The following is a 25292-nucleotide window of genomic DNA, read 5'->3' on the forward strand; positions in this document are numbered from 1 at the left end:
ATTCAGAATAAGGGAATTTCCCTTTAAAAAAAGGGAAACATTGACAGCTATGTTAGGTCACATCCACACCAGTGCTCCCCCCCCCCCCCGGGTGTACAAAAGCACTGGTTAAAAATATGGCACTTACTGTAACAAGTTCATGGTGAGTACCAACACCTTTCTTTCTAGAAGAAAAGCACTGATCCACACCATACATTTAAAGCACTCTTATACCACTATAACAGTCATGGCTTCCCCCAGAGAATCCTGGGAGCTGTAGTTTGTTAAAAATGCTGAGAATTGTTAGGAGTCCAATACAGTGGTACCTCGGGTTAAGTACTTAATTCGTTCCGGAGGTCCATTCTTAACCTGAAACTGTTCTTAACCTGAAGCACCACTTTAGCTAATGGGGCCTCCCGCTGCCGCCGCGCCGCCAGAGCATGATTTCTGTTCTTATCCTGAAGCAAAGTTCTTAACCCAAGGTAATATTTCTGGGTTAGCGGAGTATGTAACCTGAAGCGCATGTAACCCGAAATACCACTGTATTCCTCTCACAGAGCCTGTTCATGCACAATATGTTCTAGATGTTTTGTTTTATGTGTGTAAAACACCCATGGCTCCTTTGGGAGGAAGGGTAGTTTATAAATCTAACAAACAAACAAACAAAAAACAAATGACCCTAGTGAACAATATGTGGCAGAGGAGGAATGGAAAGCACATGAATCTCAAGATCACCACATCTTGTACATGTAATGCTAAACCATGGTTTCGTGTTCTGTTTTAACCAGGCCAGTGGCTTGCCTAATGAGCTTCATGGTTGAGTGGGGATTTGAATCTGGGTTCCTTCATTCTTAGTCAAACACTCTAAGCATTATACCACACAAATCTTGCCCATCAACAAGAACTAACAGTATCTGCTCTGCCTGGTCATTTTCTCAAGTTTCAATTTTTAACATTTGTTTTCAGTTTCCATACTCATTTTGTGTTTTTTTGTTTTTTGTTTTATAATGATATTTATTGAAACAAACAATTTTTAAAATTACACAGAAAAAAGACAAAATTACCAAAAAAAGAAAAGGAAAGAAAAGAAAAAGAAAAAAGAAAACCATCACTTTCAAATTCTCCATTTTCATTACCTTCTTTCCATGGAGTTTCCATACTCATTTTGAATTATTTTGTAATTTTGCTGCATGACCACTTAGTGCTACCTACTATATTGCCTTCCATTGTGGCACAGAACTATCCGAATCCAAGCAAAACCCAGCTCAAACTCAGAACTGGGGATTCATCATAATTGAAACCTACTCAAGCTTTAAATTGATCCTGTAATGAACCTGTCTTTCAACTATCATTTTAATGAGACTGGCACATGGTAGGATGTGATAATCCAAAGATACTCACTGAAGTATGCAAACCAATGACCAACACACATAGACTTTACAGAAAGAATAGATACTACTATATTGCCCATATATAAGATTTTTTGGGGGGGCAGTTTCTGCAAAAGCATTTCTCATGTGCAAACCGTAAGTCATCCTATGCATGAATAAGGATTTTAGTGGAGCCAAAATTGGACCATACAAGAGGGAGGTATTGACTGGCTCAGGAAAACCTCAAAGTTTGCAGAACTCTGTCTTTTTAAAAAGATGAATGAGGAGGAGCTTCAAAACAACCCAATGAGGAATGAGCATTGCCATGGATTGTTGACTTTCTAGGGAGAATGAAAAATGGAAGAAAGGAAATGGAATGGAACATCTTGGGAAATGGTATGGTTGGAACTCTGAACAGGAACACTTCATCCTTCAAAATGTTGTTGCATGTCTCACTTAAAAAATAATAATGCAAGGGAACAGTTGAACAGAAAGCTGAGCAATTTTTTTTGCCATGCACAGAGGCCTGGCATTCATTCCTAAATTACAGAGACCATCCAATCTAGCATGGGAGATCTGCACACAAACCAGAATTTGTTGCTTCTAAGACACTTTTATGGCATGCAAGTGGCATGCAAGATACTTCTAGGACACTACGTTTAACTGAAAGAACAAAGTGGGTATCCAGCCTCCATGAATGCAGACATAAAGCTGGACATGTGATTGTTCCATGTTAAAAGAAGGAAACAAAGACTCATGTAGAAATGAAGCCCTTCCAACTTCTATCATTTAAATATCTGCGCATCATGATTACCCAAGAGCCAGCTCATAGTTTTCACATTTAAGGTCACCAAATAAGTGCAGTAGGCCTACCATCTGTAGTTCTGCATCTGTCATGTTCAAGAAAATAATATGCAAATGGTTATAAACATGAAATTAAGTATGCAAACAACCCCCTGGATTATGTTACATGCTTGGTGTGCCTTTCATTATTTAACGAGATGCTTCATCGCTACTTCATAGAATGGAAAGGTAACTACAGCCACCAGCCTAGCAGTTGACTCCGCAATTTAAATATTTGCTAGCTGCCAATGCCAGACTGTTCAATACAACCCTGCTCAAGAGCTTAATGAAGTGGAGAGAATTAAAAATCTCAGCCAAGAACAAGTGCATGACTCCAAAAGTGCCCATGAAAAGCTCAACAGCTACAGGAAACCCCACCAGTGACCAGCGCAGCTATCCAGAGAGTGCCAAGATATTCTTTTATTTTGATGGAAGTTTCACTTTTGGCTTACAGGCTGGGTGTGATTTTCATAGGAAATGACATTTACTGGACTGAGAAGCGGCTGCAGGTTAAATCGCAGCACTTGCTGTCACAATGTTTTCCCAGCACTAAGCTGATGCTATTTCCCTTTGCGTCCAACCTACGGGTGAAGGCCAATCAAAGTGCATTTCTGTTTATAATGGGAGGAAAAGAAAATGCCATCAGTGGAATGTCACTTCTGTCCCCACTGAATGGAAGAGAGGCAATGGAGAAACCCAAATGGCAGGTGGGCTTCTGCATCCAAGCCCTTTCTCCTCAAAAGGAGCAACCACAGTGATTCTTCCACAGTTTATCAGCCCAAGTGAAGCTTCACTCATTCGTTTGACTCTGTAAGTGGGATTGTTATGGGCCAGTTCTATCATTAGGCTGAGTGTAAAAATATTAGGTTGCAGTCAACTAACTTTACTCGGAGTAAATCCACTTAAATGAATGACCATGACTAACTTATGCCCATTAACTTCAATGGGCCTACTCTGTATATAATGTAGTTGATGATGATTTTTTAAATTAACTATCTGCCCTTCACCCCCGGGCCAGTGTATCCCATTTCACCACTGCTGCCTGTCCTGTCTGCCTGCATTGCTGGCAGAGAAGCAGTATCTCTCACACTCAAAGATCTTACAAGATTCCAGGACATCTCATTGTTGCCAGCGCCACTTCTCCGCTAGTGGTGGAGGCTGAGGGTGCCACCGCAGGGGTTTCCGCCACCTGAGGCAGTGGCTTCATTCTGCCTAATGACTGGGTCAGCCCTGCTTTACCAAAAGGTCCTAGGGCGGGTTATATGAGCTATTGCCTGACCATGCTGGGTAGTGTTTCTGGGCCTGACACGTTCCAAATTCCTAGGTAACGAAGCTTGTAAGTAACTACGCCATTTGTGACTCTTGTAACTTATCAATCTAAGGGTGACCTGAGCTTCATACCCAGTCTCTATGGCAGGCACAGAATGAAATTCAAAAGCAGGCAATTTAGATTTACAGGTTGCCATCTGCAAATAGTAAAGATAATGGATGGTGAGTTCCACTGTGTATAGTTATGAACCTGTCTCTGCAACAACAAAGAGGTGAAATTATTGTTCCCCTGACAAGCCATAAAAACCTGCGATGAGCTTAAGGCGATGCCTTATTAGATCCACAGAGATTGCCTAGCATGACAGGAAGAAGAAATAAACCATTTTACCAAACATCTGTAAGCAGAAAAGGACATTTTAAAGATTGCTTATTTAATGTCCTACTTACCAACTTCATCTTTGATGTTTGCAAGCTCCGCTGAGAGCTCTTTTTCCTTCACAAGGGCGCTTTCGTTCTGTTAAAACAAAGAGCAGAGCAAGAATGAACAAAGTTCCCACCTAAGAGTTTGAACACCTTTATTTACAAAACCTCAAAACTGCTTAATTCTATTGTCAACGGTTACTGAAGGTGCTTTAAAAAACAGCATACGCACAACAATAATTTTGAACTGTAATATTACACTCACCAAGTTTTCTTTTGGACAGTGTGCTCAAAGGCTCATTTGTCATGGCTTCCATGTAACGCCATCCTATGAATGTTTACTTGGGAGAATGTCAACTGTGTCCCTAGTGAATGAGTTTAGAACTGCAGCCGTAAGTATGGATTTTGCCCGAATCTTTCTGGGCAGAGGGCCACACCTGAATGCTCTGTGTCTGAGCATTTGTTTGTTTGTTTGTTTTGCCTGGAGCTTTCCCTGCAAAAACCCGCTCTTTAAAGCTGAATCAGAGCAAACATCAATTCTGTTTTTCTGCAGATCGAAGCATTATGCCTGACTTAAATGGCATTTCTGTAACTGAAAGATGTATAGTCTAGAAGAGACTGGTGTTATCATCTAATCCTCAAACTGGAGCATTTCCAAAATAGGAAAACTGGAGCCAGCAGCTCATTTTATTGTGCCTGAGTCCATCAACTCATTTGATTGTGCTCTACTCCACAAAATACAATATTCAGCATATACAAAACATCATTTGTTTGCATGTTGATTATGTCCATAGCACACATAAATGACTTGCAATGCACACTGCATAGTAGTACAACTAGGCATCCATATTTAATGTCCTACAATGCACACTGCATAGTAGTACAACTAGGCATCCATAAAATAATACACACACTCAAAATTTTATCTGATTGTTCTTTTCACTATTTATATATTTCAGAACAGAGAACTTCAAATGACGGGAGAGATTAGACACATAAAACACATTTGTCTCGACCATACTGAAACATGCTTGTTAGAACGTAATGATTTTAGTGGGAGATGTTTCACAAGAGAGGTATGAATCACCAGAAGATGCTGAAAGAGAACCCACCAGAGTGTGATTTAGTATAATAGATACCAGGAGCATCACCACAAAAGAACATAGACCCACTTTTGTATATTGCACTGCTATTCCTTGTCTTGTGAAGGATGGAAGAAAGAGCTGGGCGAGGTCACCACTGATTAGAAGAAAAAGATCAGGAAGCTTTAAAGACATCTGTGGGTAAGAAAGCAGCAATGCCTTTTCAAGTTGCGACTAGAAGAAGCACAATAAAAAAGCAGTGAAAAAGAATCAGTCAATGAGTTGGCAATGCATAAAGAGAGGATGTTGGAATATTTGGAAATTTAGATGTTATGTCACATCCTATTGGAAAATGTGGGGTCCGGTCATGGAAAGGATTTAGAAGTACTGTGCTAGATGCTGATATCTGGGAAATGATGGTGGACGGTGATGACTCTGCATCCATTAGTCAAAGAGTGGCAGCATATTGCCAAATATGAACTATAGGAATGACTCAACGGCCAAGTTCTTAAGGAGGAATGAAAGCCTAATAACTCTGTCAGTGACAGTATTTAGTTAATGAACATGTAATTTATGAGAAGCGTTTACTCAGAAGTAAGACTCACTGTGTTCAGTGGGCTTGCTCCCAATTAAGAGTGCTTAGGATTGCAGTCTTAGGGTCTTTCTGAATAGACTGTATAAAGGGAATTCAGAAGCAGTTTGGGTGGGTGGAGGGAGGCGGCGGCGGAGGAGAAAAAGTTAAGATGGGTCTTCCTTGCACCAACATCACATTGGAGTCTGTGAGCTGCCTTAAGTGAAAAAGGAAAATGCTGACTGGGGTGGCGAAGGCACTAAAGCCACGTTTAGTTTGAAGCTCATTAAACTGGCAACAGCCATTCTGGAAGACCCAAAATTCAGAAAACAGCTTTCACCAATACAAAGTGATAAGCTATGATAAGCTATGAGATAAGCTATGAGAACGGCATAACAGTACAGTTTAGTGGTATAAAACTGGTAAGAAAATAAGAGTATTAAAGTATAAGATTATAAAAATAAGATAATAATTAAGTAGAAATAGTAAATATTTAAAGAACCAGAAGGGGAAGTTGAGGGAAGTCATGGGGAGGGGGAGTTTTCTTTTTCTTTTATATGACAAATGTTATATTGTGTTGTTTGATTGAATATAAAACTGTAAAAATCCAATAAAATCTGTTAAAAAAAGAAATTCACAGTTATCTTAGTTCAGCCTTGTGTTCCAGAACCTGTTTACCTGGGATTGCTGACTCACTGATGTTATCTTGAATAAGCAATGCTACCTTGACAAAGGCAAAGAATCTCAGACTGCTGTTAGTTTCACTCACTTTATCAGGCTCCTGTGTATCCCAGGAACAACCACACTACTGTTATTCATTCAGTTATGAAAACATTCATGTCAAAACTTTATTATATCTTACTCAGGCCCTATGGTTAAAACCTGGTTACCTAAATCGCCATTTGCCAACCTGGTGGCTTCCAGATGTTTTGGACTAGGGACATGCTGGCTGGTGCTGATCAGAGTTGTAGTCTAAAACATCTGGACTGCACCAAGTTGGTGAAGGCAAAAAGAGTCAATCATTTCTTGCTAAGTGTCTGCATACTGAACAAGGACTCGAAGGACAGTTTTTAACCTTGGCTCTATTTAGGGTGAATTAATAATGCATTTCCACTACACATGACTTGGCCACCCAACAGCCCACACCTCACTGTTCTTTAAGAATACTGTGATAGTATTAATAAAACCCTGAAAATATAGTTACTCCCAATTCTCCATCTCTATTTCCTCTTGATAAACAATATGCTTGAGGCCATTTCCTTTGCTTATCTGAAAAAGGCCAAAGGACGTTTGGTGGAAAAGGGGGAAAGACACAAGACACGCTCTGCTTCCCAGAGCAGTTCAGACTGCAGTAAAAGGTCAGAAGCAAGAATGAACATTTGTGAAGTACAACTGCATCCAGGTAAGTATGATCTACAGAAATAAATTATCTTGGTAACTGCCCCTCTCAGAAAGTGGCCAAGCTGGAATATGGAAATGCCCATCTGAATAACAAACCAGAAGCAGAGATGGGAACCTAGGGTCTATCTGTACCCAAAACACAGTGCTAACCATTCTGGAAATGTCCTTCACAATTATTGGTAGGCTTCCCCCCCCCCCCCTTTGCCACAAATATTTGTTTTCCAACTCTTCATAATGCTTTTTGACAAAGAGCTGATGATTAATAGGATTAGATGCCTGACCTTGCTTTCTCTGAAAAAGTGGATAGGTTCGGTGTCAGCTAATCTTCATATCAAACCTCAGGATACCTTAGAGGTGAAGCATATTACAATTCCCTGACATGTTCCATTATCTTATAAGTGTGGGCTGTAGATATATGTGATGCAAAGGCAAATGTTGTGCTGATATGAAATGAAAAAGCCTTCTTCATCATCATGGTGTTGTTTGTGGATTTCTGTCTCAGTAAATAAAACCCACAAATCAGAGATGTTCCTTTCATTTGAAAATGAGCAAATGCCCTTGAATATTTCCTCCCATGAATGCAATGTTAATATACCTTGGACCTCACACATGATATTATAAAAGTCTCAAACAAAAAGGCCCGAGACTGTTAAATTTACAGTTGTCATGTATAATAAGCTTTCATTAAAATGTATTGGCAAACAAAGAAACCACTTTTGTTCCGAGCCTTCACAACCCCAAAATGTCTTGATTCAAACAATATGCTCTGAACCATACAATACAGATTGGCTGTTTTTAAAATCTTTTAATTTTTATGCTCACAATCAGGTTGGTCAAAGAGCCATAAAATGTGAGATTTCTAAGTGCTAGTCTTGACCTTAAAAAGGTAAAGGTAAAGGGAGCCCTGACCGTTAGGTCCAGTCGTGGATGACTCTGGGGTTGCGGCGCTCATCTTGCTTTACTGGCCGAGAGAGCCGGCGTACAGCTTCCGGGTCATGTGGCCAGCATGACTAAGCCGCTTCTGGAGAACCAGAGCAGCGCACGGAAACGCCATTTACCTTCCCGCCGGAGCAGTACCTATTTATCTACTTGCACTTTGACCTGCTTCCGAATTGCTAGGTTGGCAGGAGCAGGGCTCGAACAACGGGAGCTCACCCCATTGCAGGGATTCGAACCACCAACCTTCTGATTGGCAAGTCCTAGGCTCTGTGGTTTAACCCACAGTGTCAACCGCGTCTTGACCTTAGAAATTCCTAATTCAATGTGATGACTTTAATACATTGTTAGACTACAAGTCCCATCAGCTTCAGCCAACAGAGCCAATGTCATGGGACTTGTAGTCCAAGTTCTAGAAGGCTGTCTTAAATTTAGCAATGGGTATTCCCCATCTCCTGGAGGGCTGTAATTACCCACAGTGAGTACTATGGTCAGCTCAATACATTTTGCTGCCTAGGACAATGGACAAGATGTTGGTCCCTCAATTCTTACAGACCATATTGGCAACTGGGTCTTACTTCAGCATCCTCTACCTCAACTGAGAGCAGCAAGTTAGCTTAGGAAGTGCAGGACAGGAAGCATGGCTCTGCCTGCTCACCACCTTTCTGCATCTGCCACCTGAGGCACTTGCCTCCTTCTGTGGCATGATAGGACCGGCCCTATCAATTACCCAGCTGTCTGTTGTGGGGAAGCAGGGTTGGCAGCAGCAATGGTCCCTGCTTGAGGATGCTGGACGTTCTCTTTCCAATCACACTTTCAGTCATGGTAGTCTAGTATCATAAGCAGCGGTGACTGTGATAAAATTAACTGGTTTGTAAAAGGACTAGACAAATCATTGGTTGCTACTTGCTAAATGCAGCCTCCATGAACAGGGGCAGTAAGTTTCCAAGTGGGTATAAACTGTTGGGAGCGGCCATCTCTTTGCGCCTTGCTTCAGAGGCATCAAAAAAGAAGGCTAAAAACTGTCTGATCCAGCAGGACAATGCCAATGACTCTGGCATAAGGGCCCTAGGATGAGATTGTAACAAAGGACATTTTACCTCCATCAGGACCCTACTAATGGTGGATTCAGATGATGGAGAGCTAGTGTGTGGAAGCTCCTTGAAAGCTCCTCATGGTAAAGGTAAAGGGACCCCTGACCATTAGGTCCAGTCGTGGCCAACTCTGGGGTTGGGGCGCTCACTTTATTGGCCGAGGGTGCCAGCGTCCAGCTTCCGGGTCATGTGGCCAGCATGACTAAGCCACTTCTGGCGAACCAGAGCAGTGCATGGAAACATCGTTTACCTTCCCGCTGGAGCGGTACCTATTTATCTACTTGCACTTTGACGTGCCTTTGAACTGCTAGGTTGGCAGGAGCAGGGACAGAGCAACGGGAGCTCACCCCATCGCGGGGATTTGAACTGCCGACCTTCTGAGTGGCAAGTCCTAGGCTCAAGCATGCCTCTCCAATTCTGAACTCTCTGCATTTATTACTGTTAATTATTCCACAAGCTCTTTGCAGTGGTTTACAGTAATTATCTCTTTCGGCCCCACAACATCCCTATGGTCATTAATATGCACACATTACAAACGACGAGGCCTCCCAGAGACTTCATGGCTGAACCCAGGTCTCCTTGTTCCAAGTACAGCAGACTCTGTTTTGGCTCAAGCATTCTCTCTCCCTCTCTGACAAAATCTAATCAGGTTTGGGAGGGGATGTGCTGCTTAGTCATGGCTGCACTATTTGGAATGCCTCCGGAGCAAAGGTTTCCTTTTCTTAGCATACTGGGGGAAGTCACATAGCTCCTTTAATAAATATTTCATCTGATTCTCCAGGAAGGCAATAGCCACATTTTATTGCATCTGGGATTAAAAATGATCTGCCATCTGTCTTTCCCATAAAACATCTTAAAAACTGCCACTGCAGTAGATAGCCAGACACCTTCTTCCCTGCCCCTGTTCTTTTTAGATTGAAGTTTACAAGCCCAACTTATCACCACCGTTTCCCCAAGAGTGCACAGTTTGCCGAGTTCTTTATTAAGCCATACATTTTCCTTTACATGGATGGCATCACACCGCAAGCTATACTTTAACCCAATAATCAGATCGAGAAGAGGAAGCTTCAGTTTGTTTTTCAGTGGATTAGCAAGATCATCCCAGCCTCAAACAAAAATCTACCAAGCCGAGTATTTCTGCCAATGTCTTTCCTATTAAGCAAATCAAAAGCTGGTCACATTTTCCACCTGGTTCCATCTGTGAGCTCACAATGCCAAATTAACGTTCACAGTGGTAAAGAATGACAAGCTGTGTGTTAGAAATAACTCAGATTCATTCAGCTACCTGTAGATACTGTTGTGAACTCTGTAGTGACGATCCATGACACATTTCAATTCAACACGCAAAAATTCAATTCCACCCCACATTCCCCTGACACAGAAGAGCACAGCACACAAAATAAAATGTAACAAATGAAAAGCAGAGCAAGAGAAGACAGATATTTGCCATGCAAGCAAAACACACATCTCAAAATGCAAGCTACAATCCAGTCTGCATTCCACAGGTAACATTAACAGAACACAAAAGCGAAACAACAAATCAAATCAGCTCCAAATCCAGTAGGTCCCCTGTATGTTACTGCTTCATAAAAACGTAAGTGCTTCAGTTTTAGACTGCAGGGTGAAATGATGCAAGGCACTGCAGTCTTAGGTGAATCTGACGGTTTTGTTTGGTGCTAGCGAATGAGAAGTCAGCACATTATATAAAAAAAGATGGACATCATCACAGTCCCTCTTCCCATTTCCCTCCTTCCTTCCCTCCCTCCCTCCTTCCTTCCTAGTCAGCTGCAGCTTGCAAAGCAACATTCTCAACATTAGCTAGAGGAAGAATAGAGAGAACACAAGGCTAGCCGTCACAGCCCTTTGGATTAAGTAGGAAAAAAGGAAGAGGCAGAGTACCGTCTTGTCCAGGCACTGGAGGCAATAATAAAGCTTGCAGCAGCACTGGCCCATTCTGGCAGGCTGGCTGGAAAAGCGGCCAGCTTCATTCAGAATGTCAGGGTGTTTAATTCCTAAGCAGCAGGAAATGTCTTTTAAAAAAAAAAAAAAGGACGAGAAGGAAAGGAAGAAGATGGATTGCTGACAACTGACACAACTTGTGCGCTGTGTGTGTGATTCCTCTCCAGCTACCTGGGTTTTCCTCTTATTAACTTCAGGAATGCAGGAGGAGGCGGAGCAAAGCAGAGAGCAGCATATCTGAATCCTGGCAGGGAAATGGGAGAGAGGGAGGGATGGTTTTTTGCCACTGGACTCCTCCGCAGGAGGCAGATCAATAGAGAGAAGCCAACGGAATATTTGATCAGTTTCATCATCCTCTGAGGACACCCAGCTGCTCCTCCCTGCAAAAAGTCAGCGGTCACCACACGTCCCCCTGCCTAGCCCAGCCTACTCCTGCATCACTGCCCAATCTGCTGCCTCCATCCTTGCCTGCAGCAGGAGAACGTCAGCTGGCTGAGTGGCTGGAAGAGAACAGGCTGCAGCCGAGTGGTGGAGCATCTCCTTCACACGCAGAGGGTCCCAGGTTGAACCCCTGGCACCTTTGTGCAGGGCTGAGCATTCCCTCTCCCCTCTCCCCTGGCCTGGGGAAGCCACAACCAGTCACTTGAGGCACTACTGACCTAGATGGACCAATGAACCGGCTCAGGGTAAGGCACGAGAGATAAGTTTATTGAGAATGTAACACAAAACAGAAAAGGAGGCTATGAATTCAACAGAGAACGTATACAAAGCACAGCAGTACATATGAGAGGCCACTGTTCCATGGTAGAGAACATATGTCGCGCACGAAAGTTCTCCTGTTCAATCCGTGGTATCATCAGGTTTGCTGATAGCAGGGCTGGCGAAAACCTCTAAGCCCCCGCATTGCTGTTCCCAGAGCAGACAATATGACTCTTTCTTTTTCTCCATGGTACTACATATTTGGGAAGTGGGTGGCATTGTGGGTTAAACCACAGAGCCTAGGACTTGCCGATCAGAAGGTCAGCGGTTCGAATCCCCACGACGGGGTGAGCTCCCGTTGCTCGGTCCCTGCTCCTGCCAACCTAGCAGTTCGAAAGCACATCAAAGTGCAAATAGATAAATAGGTACCGCTCCGGTGGGAAGGTAAACGGCATTTCCATGCGCTGCTTTGGTTTCCAGAAGCGGCTTAGTCATGCTGGCCACATGACCCGGAAGCTGTACGCCGGCTCCCTCAGCCAATAAAGCGAGATGAGTGCCGCAACCCCAGAGTCGGCCACGACTGGACCTAATGGTCAGGGGTTCCTTTACCTTTACCTTTTACTACGTATTTATGTTTCAACGTAAATCGCTTGGAGACCTTTTAGGTAACAAGCGACTCTGTATCTAATAATGCTTAGTTTGATAGATCAATGGCCTTACTTTGAATACTGACCATTTAATGAATTATTTAATCTCTATACCGCTTAATTAATATATTAAAAAATATCTTGGAGAGGCGTACAGAAAACTGAAGCAGCAACAGACAACATACGCAAAACATTACAAAAATATACAGTTACATATAAAAATATCACACCAGGACAAATTTACTAATAGATATAAATGAATCTTCCTTCTGACACACCCTCCCTCTCAGCCTCCAGGTTCTTACCCAGGGTTCAAACAAACTCTTAGCTCACCCACAAAAGTCTCAGGATGAGAAGAGTTACTGGAAGCAGTGGACCTCACCCTAGTCTCTCACTCTAGACTTGCTTTTGCAGATGGTACTGCCTCAGGCTTCCCACAGCTGTGTCCCATTCAGCTGTACTCTCCATTCCCAGTGCCAGGTGCAGCAGGTTTGTTGAGTTTCCCAGGGATCCAAAGGATAATAAAAAGGTCCCCCTCCACTAGCTACCTGGGTTATTAAAATATTAACATAAGCAGAGCTGCTATCACACAGCAGTTCATGCTGTTTTCCCAATATTTCCATAACTCTTAATTTATGCATTATATTTGAGCTTTCACATGATGTAGTAAAGCTACTTCAGGAAATGCAGCAGAATATACTGTAAGTTTACCAATCTATTTCTATGCTATTTGCTTCCAGAAAGAAATCCGTTTGCAGATAACATGGAAATGAGTGCTAAACTTGCACTAGAGTCTGCTGTATTTCCAGAAGTGGTTTTTATGTCATGTGACAGCTCAAACATTATGCAGAAATGAACAGTTAGGGAAAGTTGGGGAAACTGCCATGAACGCAGCCTTCCATAAGCTTACGGAATGATGTGAACATACACTGCAAAAGCACTTAAGTTTTGCATTACTCACTAATAGGGACTAGGAGAAAATTGACTCAGCCCATTGAACCAGCCCTTTCCCAGTCTTCACACTTTTCTGAATGTTGTAAATGCAATTGTTGATGGTTTTGGATGGATCATAATACACATTTAGATATATGGGGGGCGGCAATGAACCATGGTTGTTAAAAATTGGTAATGGGTCAAAGTTCTAAGAGGGAGAGAAGGGCCATGGGTGAGTGGGGGAACAAAGAAGGTTCCAGATTCAATCCCTGGCACTTCTAGGTAGGACTGAGATTTTTCCCTGTCTGAAGCCCTGGAAAGCTGCTTCCAGTCAGTGTTAACAATATTGAAATAGAATGGACCAGTGGTCTAAGTCAGGACAAGCCAATCTTAAATTCAGCCCTCTGTTTTCCCCCTTTTGTTTGTGGGTTTCCCCCTTTAAGTTCTTGTGAAAACTCATCAGCATTTTTTTAAAAAACAGACACATTTTTGTATGCAATTTTACCTGATGGACACATTTCTGCACAACATTTCATTCATATGATGCCTTTTTGCATGCTGTTTTCATTAATATATGCATTCTCACGGACATTACTGCAGTATATGCATTTTTTTGTACCGGAGAGTAGCAGTGCAAAATTTAGAGAAGTGAGTGTTTCCAATGATGGCTGCGTGTTAGCGTGCAGCTTGGTGAAGAGTGAATTTTGTAGGCTTGCCTTCAAATGCAAACTGAGCGAAATTATGGCGCAATGGGTCAGTGTCTGACTCTTAACCAGAAGGTTGGTGTTCAAGCCCACCCAGGAATGGCTGTGGGCAATATTCTTGCATCGCAAGGCATTGGACTAGATTAACCCTCAGGGTCCCTTCCAATCCTACAATTATGAGAGTCTATTATTTTCCCTTGTCACTGTTTCAAACCCAAAAAGATCAGAGTGTCCTCATCACTTGATGGTCAGGACCTACTGGCACTTTTAGAAGACCTCATCTGGTGGCTTCAGGGGAGCAAAGGTGGTAGTGGCACAAGGCTCTATGAAGAGCTGAGGAAGCAGCCTGGAACCATGTTAACCAGGAAGCCTATGGGAGGCTCCCTTTCCATCTATCAGAAGGGACTGTGCAGGCCACCTCCTCCCTCCCCCCTCCAAAATAGTCTCTGCAATATTTTGTGTGGATTTCAACTAATTAGATTTTCCTTCTTCCATGTCTAGATAAACATGCTTTATTTCTTTATGGCTACGTTAAATACATAATGGAGTCCATAACAGCTTATGACTAGGTTGTGAAGCACATTAGCATGCAGGCATAATTAAAGCCTCGCTTGAAAAGGCTTGGCTTTGCAGCGATGTTATATGACACTGCAATGCAAATGGTTAGGATTGCACTTTAATTGCATCATTTCACCACAGATCCCCGGGGGTTTAAACATGCATGATGTACCCCCTCCCGATTTACTCTGCTGATTTTGTTTCTTTCTCTAATACAAGACACTAAAGCCTCAGTTTTGGTCCACTTCTTCTAGTCATCAGATTGGCATTGCTGCCTGTGTGTTTGACATCTCTGCTGAATCACTTGCTCCTTCCTTCCTCATTCTACTGTCAAATTTACCCTGACCGTATTTACCCCTCTATCTTTTTCTCCATTGTTTCAATTTTTGACTCTATGGCCTGCTGTAGAGATAGCAGTAGCTCTCTGTAGCCTATAGTTTGGAAATTGGAACACAGACCCAGGAACACATGATCCTGTCTCCATTATTCTCCTTTTCCCTTTTTCTGGTTGGACTTGACCATGGTTTAGCATTAGATTGGTACCATCACGAACCATGGTTAACACCAACTGGGGATTCCACTATAACTGTTGAAAGTTCAGATTGCAATCTAATAATTGTTTTGCTGTTAATTGTGCAGGCACTAATTGCTTTGGCAAACCATTATCTTTTGGTACCAGTATCTTTAACAATAAGACAATAGCAACGGCCTACCTGACAGAGTTGTTACTAAGCTTACTGAGATCATCCATGTAAATAAATGATCTGGCCACTAAGCATCAGAATTATTATTATCCTTCCCTGCTCTACACACATGCTGACTTGTTTTCAGCGTACTCTTGAGCTGATCTCATTTTATCCTATAGAACTTGCACATCTTATATAAAATTCTCAGTGAACTGTGTCTCATAAGTCAAACTTTTAGACTGTGTTCTCTGCTGTCCTGAATCCCAAAATGGTCTGCCCTGCCCCATCTGATCTGATAATAGGATCTGTCTTTGGCTACACAAGCATATAGACACACAGTTCTTCAAAGGATGTTGCACTTCAAAACTATAATCATGTGCTCAGCTATAAATGTCTAAAGTTCAGGGTGGAATAGTTTATTTTATGTCTGTGTCAGTTCTGTATCATTCAGAAGTCTGTTGTGTTTCATCTCTGCATCAATCTTCAATTAAAAAAAAGAAACTGCACATTTACATCTAAATGCGTACTTTTAAAAATAAAAATATCACATTTTAAATGCATTTTGTTGCAAAGTATACATTTCTAAACCAAAACAAAAAACTGATTATAGTACATACTTTGCACCAAGACTTGCATTTCAAATTTTTCAGAAGTGAAAAACCCAAAGGTTAACTATATTCTGACGCATCCATTAGTCCAGGAGGTACAGATCAGGTCAAATAATGCCAGAATTTGCAAAAGGAATAAATAAACGAAGTCCTTGGGCATCCCTAGCTTAAGCCTCATTCACATTAATGAGGCCAAGTCTGTATCACTCAACCCAGTACAGTGGTACCTCTGGTTAAGAACTTAATTCATTCCGGAGGTCCATTCTTAACCTGAGGTACCACTTTAGCTAATGGGGCCTCCTGCCACCACCGCGCCAACGCCACTGTGTGATTTCTGCTCTCATCCTGAGGTAAAGTTCTTAACCCAAGGTACTACTTCCGAGTCTGTAACCTGAAGTGTCAGTAACCCAAGGTACCACTGTACAGTTTATTTCCAAGCATTCATTACATTGTTACTTATTCAACTCAGTGTGTATATATAATGCAATATATATGTTGTTGTTGTTTAGTCATTTAGTCGTGTCCGACTCTTCGTGACCCCATGGACCAGAGCATGCCAGGCAATATATATAGCAGAGTGTAAACGAGAGGAAAACCTGTCCGTGTAAATTGTTCATAACCACTGCTCTGGCAGAGCTGTGACCAGGTCAATTTTTCCTTAAGCAGCAGAAAATATTCATAATCAGCTTTGGTCCCCTAATCACACTTAGGAACATGTCTACAAAACCCCATAATCCCTGAATAACATTCACAAAAAGAGGCCTTGTCCACCAAATACTCAGTACACTTTTTACGTGGTCCCTTTCACATGCACCTAAATGGAACGGAAGAAGCTCCTCTGCAGTGCAATTCCATACATCTAAAGGATGTATGGGAATTGTGCAGCCACATGGTTTTCTGCCATGCGATTCTCTAGGTTTCTGGAAATGGATGACTAACAATCCTGATGCAATGTTCTCTGATGCAACAATGGCTTTTACCAATAGCACTGCTAAGACAAGTGGCACTTTAATGCACCGTTTTCATACTGAGTCTCGTCACCTCTGAACCCTCCTGCCCAGCTTGTGTTAAGCCATTTGAGAATGAAAAACAGTGATATAAAAATCCTAACCATATGAACAAAGACAAAAGTTCATTTGTGATTCTAAGGTCATAATGGGTGCCATTTTCTTAACTGTGCAATACAGTCTCAGGCTCTGAGTCATGAAAAGTTTATGTCTGCAATGCAGGCAATACTGAAACTTCTTTATTTTTACAGTGAGAATAATAAGAATGTAGAGATGGATTATTAAAGCAATATTGTTAGTCGGCTGTCTTGTGGATGGACAACTAACAAGTATCTGCAGTGTAATCTACTCAGAAACAAGTCACAATTCAATGGGATTTGCTCCCATTGCAGACTTAATATTCTTTCATGAATTGGAATGCCTTCCTAATATATTGATCTCACCCTCTACCTACTAAGAGGGCAGAGAAGCAGGTGGGGTTAGTTTTGCATGTTGAATGTAGCGAATGAAAGGCAGAAAACAGTTTATCTGGATTTTTGTAGCCTTGAGGGCTTCAACAACGGGAATGTTAGACCTGATGCCTAATTTTTAGGCATTTATGTGAGTAAACAAAGCAAGTATTACAAAGATAACGTATATCTTCCTTTAGGGATGGACAAATGTATAAATGTCCGTTTCCCTCAGTTTCATGTTTTTCCAGCCTTCAGTTTTTCCCATTTCTGCATCTGTCTGCAAACTTATTTTTAAGACATGAAAATTTCTGCACATTTTTGTGTGCATTTTCCCTAAAACATGCCATTTTAAAAAGCAGTTTCCCCAAATATAATGCATTTTAACATAAGAACAAAAAAAGAGCCTGCTGGATTAGGCCAATGGCCCCTCTAGTCTAGCATCCTTTTCTCACAGTGGCCGACCAGATTCCTGTGGGAAACCCGCAAACGTGACCTGAGCACTTTCCCCTCTTGTGGTTTCCAGCAACTGTCATTCAGAGCACAGCCATCATGGCTAGAGGTCATTGACAGCCTTTACCTGGATGAATTTGTCTACCCCCCTTTTCAAGTCACCCAAATTGGTGGCCATCGCTGCCTTCTGTGGGAGCAAGTTCCATAGTTCCATATATATATATTTGTATATACAGTCAAACCTCGGTTCTCGAACAGCTCCATCTCCAAACGTTTTGGTTCCTGAACGCTGAAAACCTGGAAGTAAATGCTCTGGTTTTTGAACGTTCCTTAGAACTCGAACGTCCGGCGTAGCTTCCGTTTGAGTGCAAGAAGCTCTTGCAACCAATCAGAAGCTGCCCCTTGGTTGTCAAACGTTTCAGAAGTCGAATGGAACGGATTACATTTGACAACCAAGGTTTGACTGTATATTTTGTAGGGGCTAGAGAGAGGCATCACAAAATTCAAAGAAGTGAGCATTTTTAATGATAGCTATGGCGTTGTGGGTTAAACCACAGAGCCTAGGACTTGCCGATCAGAAGGTCGGCGGTTCAAATCCCTGCGACGGGGTGAGCTCCCGTTGCTCGGTCCCTGCTCCTGCAGTTCGAAAGCACCTCAAAGTGCAAGTAGATAAATAGGGACCGCTCCAGCGGGAAGGTAAACGGCGTTTCCGTGTGCTGCTTTGTCATGCTGGCCACATGACATGGAAGCTGCACGCCAACTCCCTTGGCCAATAAAGCGAGATGAGCGTCACAACCCCAGAGTCGGCCACGACTGGATCTAGTGGTCAGGGGTCCCTTTACCTTTACCTTTTATGTTTCACTTTGCATATTGTGCAAATTAGGCAGGTTTGCATTAAAATGTGAACTGACAGGATTTCTCCCCATTCCTAATTTCTTTGATATGTGTGTTCTCTCCCTCTCTCTCTCTCAGTCAAAGGAAACAAAACCCTTCAACCCTGGTCTTATTCCTTTGTTCTGGGAAGTGGCGAGCATATAACCATATTTTTTCTTTGACCCAGACACATTGGGCTCTCTCTTTGCTGTTACAAGGGGCAGTTCTACCAAGAAGCACCATTTGATTAATTATGCTCTTGTATGAAAAGAATGGGAGGGCTCGTAATTGGAAAATATTTTTTTGTTAGCTTTGATATTCTTTTTATTATAACAATCAATTTCACTTTTTAATCTACAGGCTTGTCAGGCCTTGGAAATAAAAGAGTGCATGTAGGGCACGTGGGAGATGTGGATTTCCAGCGAATTAGATTTCTTGAACTAGGAATTTCTGATTATTGGTTATGCGCTGCCTGACATACTGCATACTGTAATGAAGTAAGGTAATGTATATATACAGCTGTTTTGAACTCCCTTCCTGCCCTCTGTCCATTACTCCTGTTCCCCTGGGCTATGCTGACACACTAGACACAGATATGCTCAACACGAGTGCCATTTTCTTAAAATTAACAGTCTAAAACAACGTCACTCTTTTCACACCGCACATGCAGAATTTAGTCTCTGGCACAAGCAATTTTTAAAAGGTCACTTACAGCTTTACAGGGTGAGCTATGAGCCCATGAGGCTGACATACAGACTCTGTAGCAATCACAGCTTCATTGTGTGAAGACTATGGGGGAGACTGACACACTAATACAAATCTCACTCACTGAATGGGATTAGAACTGACCTGGAAGAGTTATGGGCCCTTTCACGAGGTACGCTCAGAATGCCTTTTTGACTCTTATATTTCTTTTGTTTTGTTTATGAGCATAGCTTATCCATCTGACACAGCACAGAAAACAGGTACTTTTAATTCAGGTTACACTGCTTCAATGGCTTTATACAACGAAGTAGCCTATAAATTTGTTTAATAAATGAATAATAAAACCCAGTGAATATATTTTATCCTGTTTCTGTGAAGAGGTTTGAGCTAAAAATCTGCCTTATAAACTTACTTTGTTGACCAGGCCTTTGGTAGAGAAGGATCATGAGAAGGTGAGGCCATGGTTGCTTCATGACTGCAGCAATAGTTGTTGTTTTTTGGTGTGTGTGTGTTATTGTATGATGTGAATTGCAATGTTTAAAGTTTTTTAACGTTAGACATGAGAAGAGAAGACTCCCTGGAAAAGACCCTGATGTTGGGAAAGATTGAGGGCACAAGAAGAAGGGGACGACAGAGGATGAGATGGTTAGACAGTGTTCTCGAAGCTACAAACATGAGTCTGACCAAACTGCGGGAGGCAGTGGAAGACAGAAGTGCCTGGCGTGCTCTGGTCCATGGGGTCACGAAGAGTCGGACACGACTAAACGACTAAACAACAACAACAACGTTAGACAAATAAACAATCTGTAATCAGTCTGAATATGTAATCTAGAGAGAGTTTTAAAACTGAAATCTGAAGAGGCAAACGACTTTGTTAAGCCTGGGCTAATTTTGAGTTGATTAAACTAACAAATTTATGGAGCAATCCTATGCATACCTCCTTAGAAATAAGTCCCATTGAGTTCAATGGGACCTCCTCCCAAGTACATGCATATAGGATTTCAGCCAATAAGAATAATAATAATCACAATAATATAATGAAAATTTGGTTATGCAGATCCACATGGTTTGTTTTCTCAAATATTCTCTTACTTCTTAGTTATTATTTGCAATATTGAGACGTTATCATGCTTCATATTAATTGATCGTAATTAATTGGCACTATTATAACACTGAGACCATTTGTTCATGCTTCATTTTGGTAAAATGGTGAGAGAAAGAGGTCAGAACCAAGTCTTTGCAATAAAAAAAGAAAGACAGACATGAAAAATATTTTCTCTCTCTCCAGAAAAATAAGGAAGACGGACATGTATATGACCTGGAGCATAACAGTTTACAATGAGTTAACTAATAGCTGGTACATCAAGGGCCTTTCTGATATCCCCCCCCAACTCTCTTGGAAGTCTGTGTAAGACTGAAACTGGATAGCTTTCATGACATATTTCGTTGATGCAGGGACAGAGAAATGATGAGAGCTGCAGTCCAGCAACATCTGGGGGGCCACAGGTTCCCCCCATCCCTGAATTGGCTGGGGATCCAGAAAGTTATTTTTGCCTTGAGTGGGGGTGAATTTGCCACACCCCAACTCCCCTGGGAAAAAAGACTCAAAATGGTTTTGCCCTGGGGAAGAGTTGGGGAATGGTCAGGTGGACCATCAGGCCAATCGGGATGGAGAGGAAGCCACACTTTGTAAGAAACTGGCTCCACTCACCACCCACCCACACCCCAACACTCCACTCTTCTCTTTGCAGCTTCTTCCTCTCTTCCTTATGGAATATGGGCTTGCTTGTTGCCTGATGAGTAAGAATTTTGGAGAGAGTGCCTGATTGGTCTTGGGACTCCAGTTTTTTTGCCTACTCCATACTGCTGGGAGTCCTGTCCTTGCGGGTGCTGTTTTGTATTGGCTTAATTGGTTCTCAGCTTGGGCAGGAAAGAAAAGTTAAGATCTGGTGGGCTTAAAACCAGTGGCATTGTTGGGTTAAGGGCACTCTTTGTCACCCAATGCTGTTTTGGCATTGGATCCTTTTGGCTTGGCAGGGGCATTGGGTGAACCCCTACCTAGTGGGGCCATGCTGCATTTGCCAGGTTCACTTACCCAAGGTCCTTTGCAGAAAGGAGGAAGAATTCCATTCCTTTGCTGCAGGGCCACATGCCTCTAAACATGCCCAGGATTATACTTGTTTAATTAATAAGATTTTCTTTTTATGGATTTTTATTGCTGTTAGAAAAGGCTTTTTCTATATAGTGAGAAAGTCTGCTAGTAACCCTGAAGAATTAAAAGCTAAAGCTTTATCACATGCCCACAAATAACGAGGCCATTGTGGCAAAGGCCAGAATTTACTGGCACTGTAAGATACTGTGGGGGGGAGATCCATCAGCCACTTCGCATGTTGTTACTGTTTTCATTTTTCATTTAGTAAAACAAACAAAAACACAGCAGTTTAGATGCTCAAATGACAAAAACGTCTAGGCAACTCTAAAGCACATCCCTAAAAAGCCATTCTGAAAGTGTCATCTATTTGAATACTGCAGGTGAACTCAATTTCCTCTCCAATAACAAAGGTATCATCTGTGACACCAGCTGCATGGGGGGGCTCAGTTTATCAAATTATAAACTTCACTTAATTCCTTGCCTGTCACAACCACTCTCCTGCAGTGGAAGAGACATGCTTGTGTCAGAACCTTTTGTGATGCCGTAGCAAATGGGATCCTTATCCATAACAAGGGTCCTCATCCTTGGAAACATTTTGACGGCGACCTAATAATGAAATGCTAAAAAGGAGGGGAAGAAAGTAGAAAGAGAAAACCAGGCTGCAAATTCCCACTCAGCCATGAAACTCACTGGGTGACCTTAGGCCAGCCATGGTCTCTTTGCCCTCCTTCCCTCCCTCCCTCACAGGGTTGTTGTGGGGATTAAATGGGGGGGGGACTATGTACACCACCCTTGATCTCCCCTGAGAAAAAAAGTGGGATAGCAATGCACCAAACAAATAATATAGTGAGTTCAGTAGACCTAACTGAACAACTCTCAGCTGCACCAAAGTCACAGATATTGGGAGTAAGAAATGGATGAATCCACCTAAGCCTACAGAGAACTCCTTGGTGGATGGGGAAGGAGGTGTTTGCTCACTGAATGCTCTTCTGACGGGTGGAATCCAATGCACTTGCTCCGTTAGTGCAAGGATTTTGGAACGTTTCCTCCTTTCCCTCCTGCTGTGCACACCCTGCACCCTTCCCAAATCTGCTCCAAAGGGTTGGGGGAACCCTCGGGACAGATTTAGCGGGCCATAGGGGGGGGGGGAGGAAGAAGGGAGGGGAGGTCTGTTGCCCAAGCAGAAATCAAAATTATTGTCATCCAGTGCCATACTGGCTACGACCCTTTGATCGATTTGTGACATTTTAATCTACTTTTCAAAATTTGTATATTGTATGTTTCATTTTGTCCCTGCAGCTGTGAACATAAGGATTTGTAGGGCAGAAGGAAGGAGGAGCGACAGCAGGTGCCACCATAGTCAATAGCAAGCAGAAGCCTGATTCTGGTTTTGTCCCCATCGTCCTCCTTGCTGACTTCTACACCCAGGGAAACACTGTGACAAAGGAGGAGGCAGCTGATAGGGAGTGCCACCTCCTGGGCTGCTTGTGAGCAGACAGGCAGGCAGGTGGGATTGGCTGACGTGGCTGGGACACTGCCCCATTTGCCTTAATGGACTAGCTGTCACTCACTGTAAGGCCGCTGTGAGACACATAGGAGAGTGAGAAATAAAAAGGGGGCAGAGATGGTGAACACAGCCATTTTGTTCCTCTCTCAACTCAGTATGAACTGGAAAAAATAAAATAAAAAAATTCCTTCCAGTAGCACCTTAAAGACCAACTAAGTTAGTTCTTGGTATGAGCTTTCGTGTGCATGCACACTTCTTCAGATACACTGAAACAGAAGTTGCCAGATCCTTCTATATAGTGAGAAGGTGGGGAGGGGTGTTACTCAGAAGGGTGGTGGGAATGGGAGATTGGCAGATAGCTGAGAGAGCCTCTTGACGACTCTTAACGACTGTAATAGGTCTTACAGGAAAAGGCAAGGGGTGGGAAGGTGAGAAATGGTTTAGTCATACCAAGAACTAACTTAGTTGGTCTTTAAGGTGCTACTGGAAGGAATTTTTTTATTTTGACTATGGCAGACCAACACGGCTACCTATCTACTACTGGAAAAAATAAAAACAGGAATACAAAGTCTTCCATTCATTCCTGACTAAATCATGCCCTTAATGTAGAGGAAATTAGGCTTAAATACTCTTGAAACCCACTGGACACATTAACTGGTGACAATCAAAGAGGGGCAGCTGCAATGAGAGTGACCCTGGGACCCAGTCCTCATCTCCTTTCACTCTGATTGGCTGCAATCAGCACAAAAAAATGAGAATTATTATTATCAGTGACTAACAAGCTTGCCTTTCATGCTGCTTGGGGTGGCTCTTGGGCGCTGGAGGCAGGGACACTGCTACTTAAATAGTAACAGGTCTTTGACACACACAAACCCTAGACCACTCAACCTTTGTTTGTAACTGAGCTATGTTGTCCCTAGCTTACGTTTAGACTTTTCCCATCCAGAGTGTTCCATCAGCAGGTTATCAGAATAGCCGTTGTGTCGTGCCTAACATGACTAGAGCTACAATGTCAGACCATAATCAAATTGCAAAGCAGGCAACCTCCAATTCCCTTCTCCCTGTAATTTAATTAAGCATGCTAATGTTATTTCGGAGGAGTAAACTGCAAAGGGAAATAGGACAGTAAGTAATGATGTTTCACATAACACTAAATGACGTTATCTGCAGTGCAGAAAGAAACCAATCAAAGGGTTTGTGTGGATAACCTCTCGTTTTCTGTCAGGGAAGATACAATCATGGAGTGATGCATTTACAGTGACTGAAAACTTCTGCATTTTTCACCGGAGTGAGATTCACGGCATGTAATGCCTTGAAAGAAAATATTATGAAAATGATATACAGGTGGTACATGACCCCAGTCAAGCTGGCAAAAATATATCATCTGCCTGATAATAAATGTTGGAAATGCAAAGGAACTGAAGGAACATTCTTTCACCTCTGGTGGACGTGCCCAAGGGTTAAGGCCTTCTGGGAAATGATCTACAATGAGTTGAAAAAGGTATTTAGGTATACCTTCACTAAGAAACCAGAGGCCTTCCTTCTGGGCATGGTCAGCCAAGGGGTGTCAAAGAAAGATAGAACCTTTTTTATGTATGCAACAACAGCAGCAAGAATACTTATTGCAAAGCACTGGAAGACTCAAGATTTACCCACACTGGAAGAATGGCAGACGCAACTGATAGACTATATGGAACTGGCTGAAATGACTGGCAGAATTCGGGACCTGGGAGAAGAGACGGTGGAAGAGGACTGGAAAAAATTTAAAGAATATCTACAAAAACACTATAAACTGTACGAATGTTAGGAAAATGCACGATTGAAAGAAACAAGGCTGCAGTAAACTTTATTGTAAGATATATGAGAATAAGTAATGTTTTAAGGGAATGATGGAATCTGAAGCAATATTATGTTCAAATCAAGTAGTTTAATTTATGACAAAATTATTTAAAAGTTGGAACATAATATCTGAGATTTATAAAATAAGAATGGAAGTAAGGTAACAAATTGCTGCATATAACTATATGATTGAGAACGCAGGGAAGGGTGATGTGAGGAAGTCCAAGGACCATGAAAATATGATTTATGAATAATTCTACTTTATCTCTATTTTCTCTTTCTATTTTCTCTTGTCTCTATAATCTTACTTTTACTTTTTTTCTACTCGCTATATGGTGATGGTATTTTGTAAAAAATTGCAATAAATATACTTAAAAAAAAAGAAAACTTCTGCATTTTTATTGAGCTGCAGTTCAAGATGTAGTTCATTTTGGAAATGAAAGGCAAGACTCCTCCCACATAGACACACCCTGTCTCTCCTGTGTGAGTTGGTAGAGCATGAGACTCTTAATCTCAAGGTTGTGGGTTCAAGCCCCACATTGGGCCAA

At 42.1% G+C, this 25292-nt stretch overlaps 1 protein-coding gene across 5 annotated transcripts in view; it reads right to left on the bottom strand.

Annotated features, from left to right (window-relative positions):
* Positions 1 to 25292, bottom strand: part of MTUS2 (microtubule associated scaffold protein 2) — a 321603-nt gene that overhangs the window by 17151 nt on the left and 279160 nt on the right. For 4 of the 5 annotated variants that reach the window (XM_081197860.1, XM_081197861.1, XM_081197859.1 and 1 more), the window contains one exon: positions 3909 to 3975. In XM_081197860.1, coding sequence (XP_081053986.1) covers positions 3909 to 3975 — 67 coding nt within the window. Of the gene's footprint in view, positions 1 to 3908; positions 3976 to 10864; positions 11027 to 25292 lie in introns of those variants that run through there. The other variant, XM_081197863.1, reaches the window with a different exon arrangement.

The sequence above is a fragment of the Podarcis bocagei genome (genome assembly GCF_964188305.1).
Source record: "Podarcis bocagei genome assembly, chromosome: 6".
Lineage (NCBI taxonomy): Eukaryota > Metazoa > Chordata > Lepidosauria > Squamata > Lacertidae > Podarcis > Podarcis bocagei.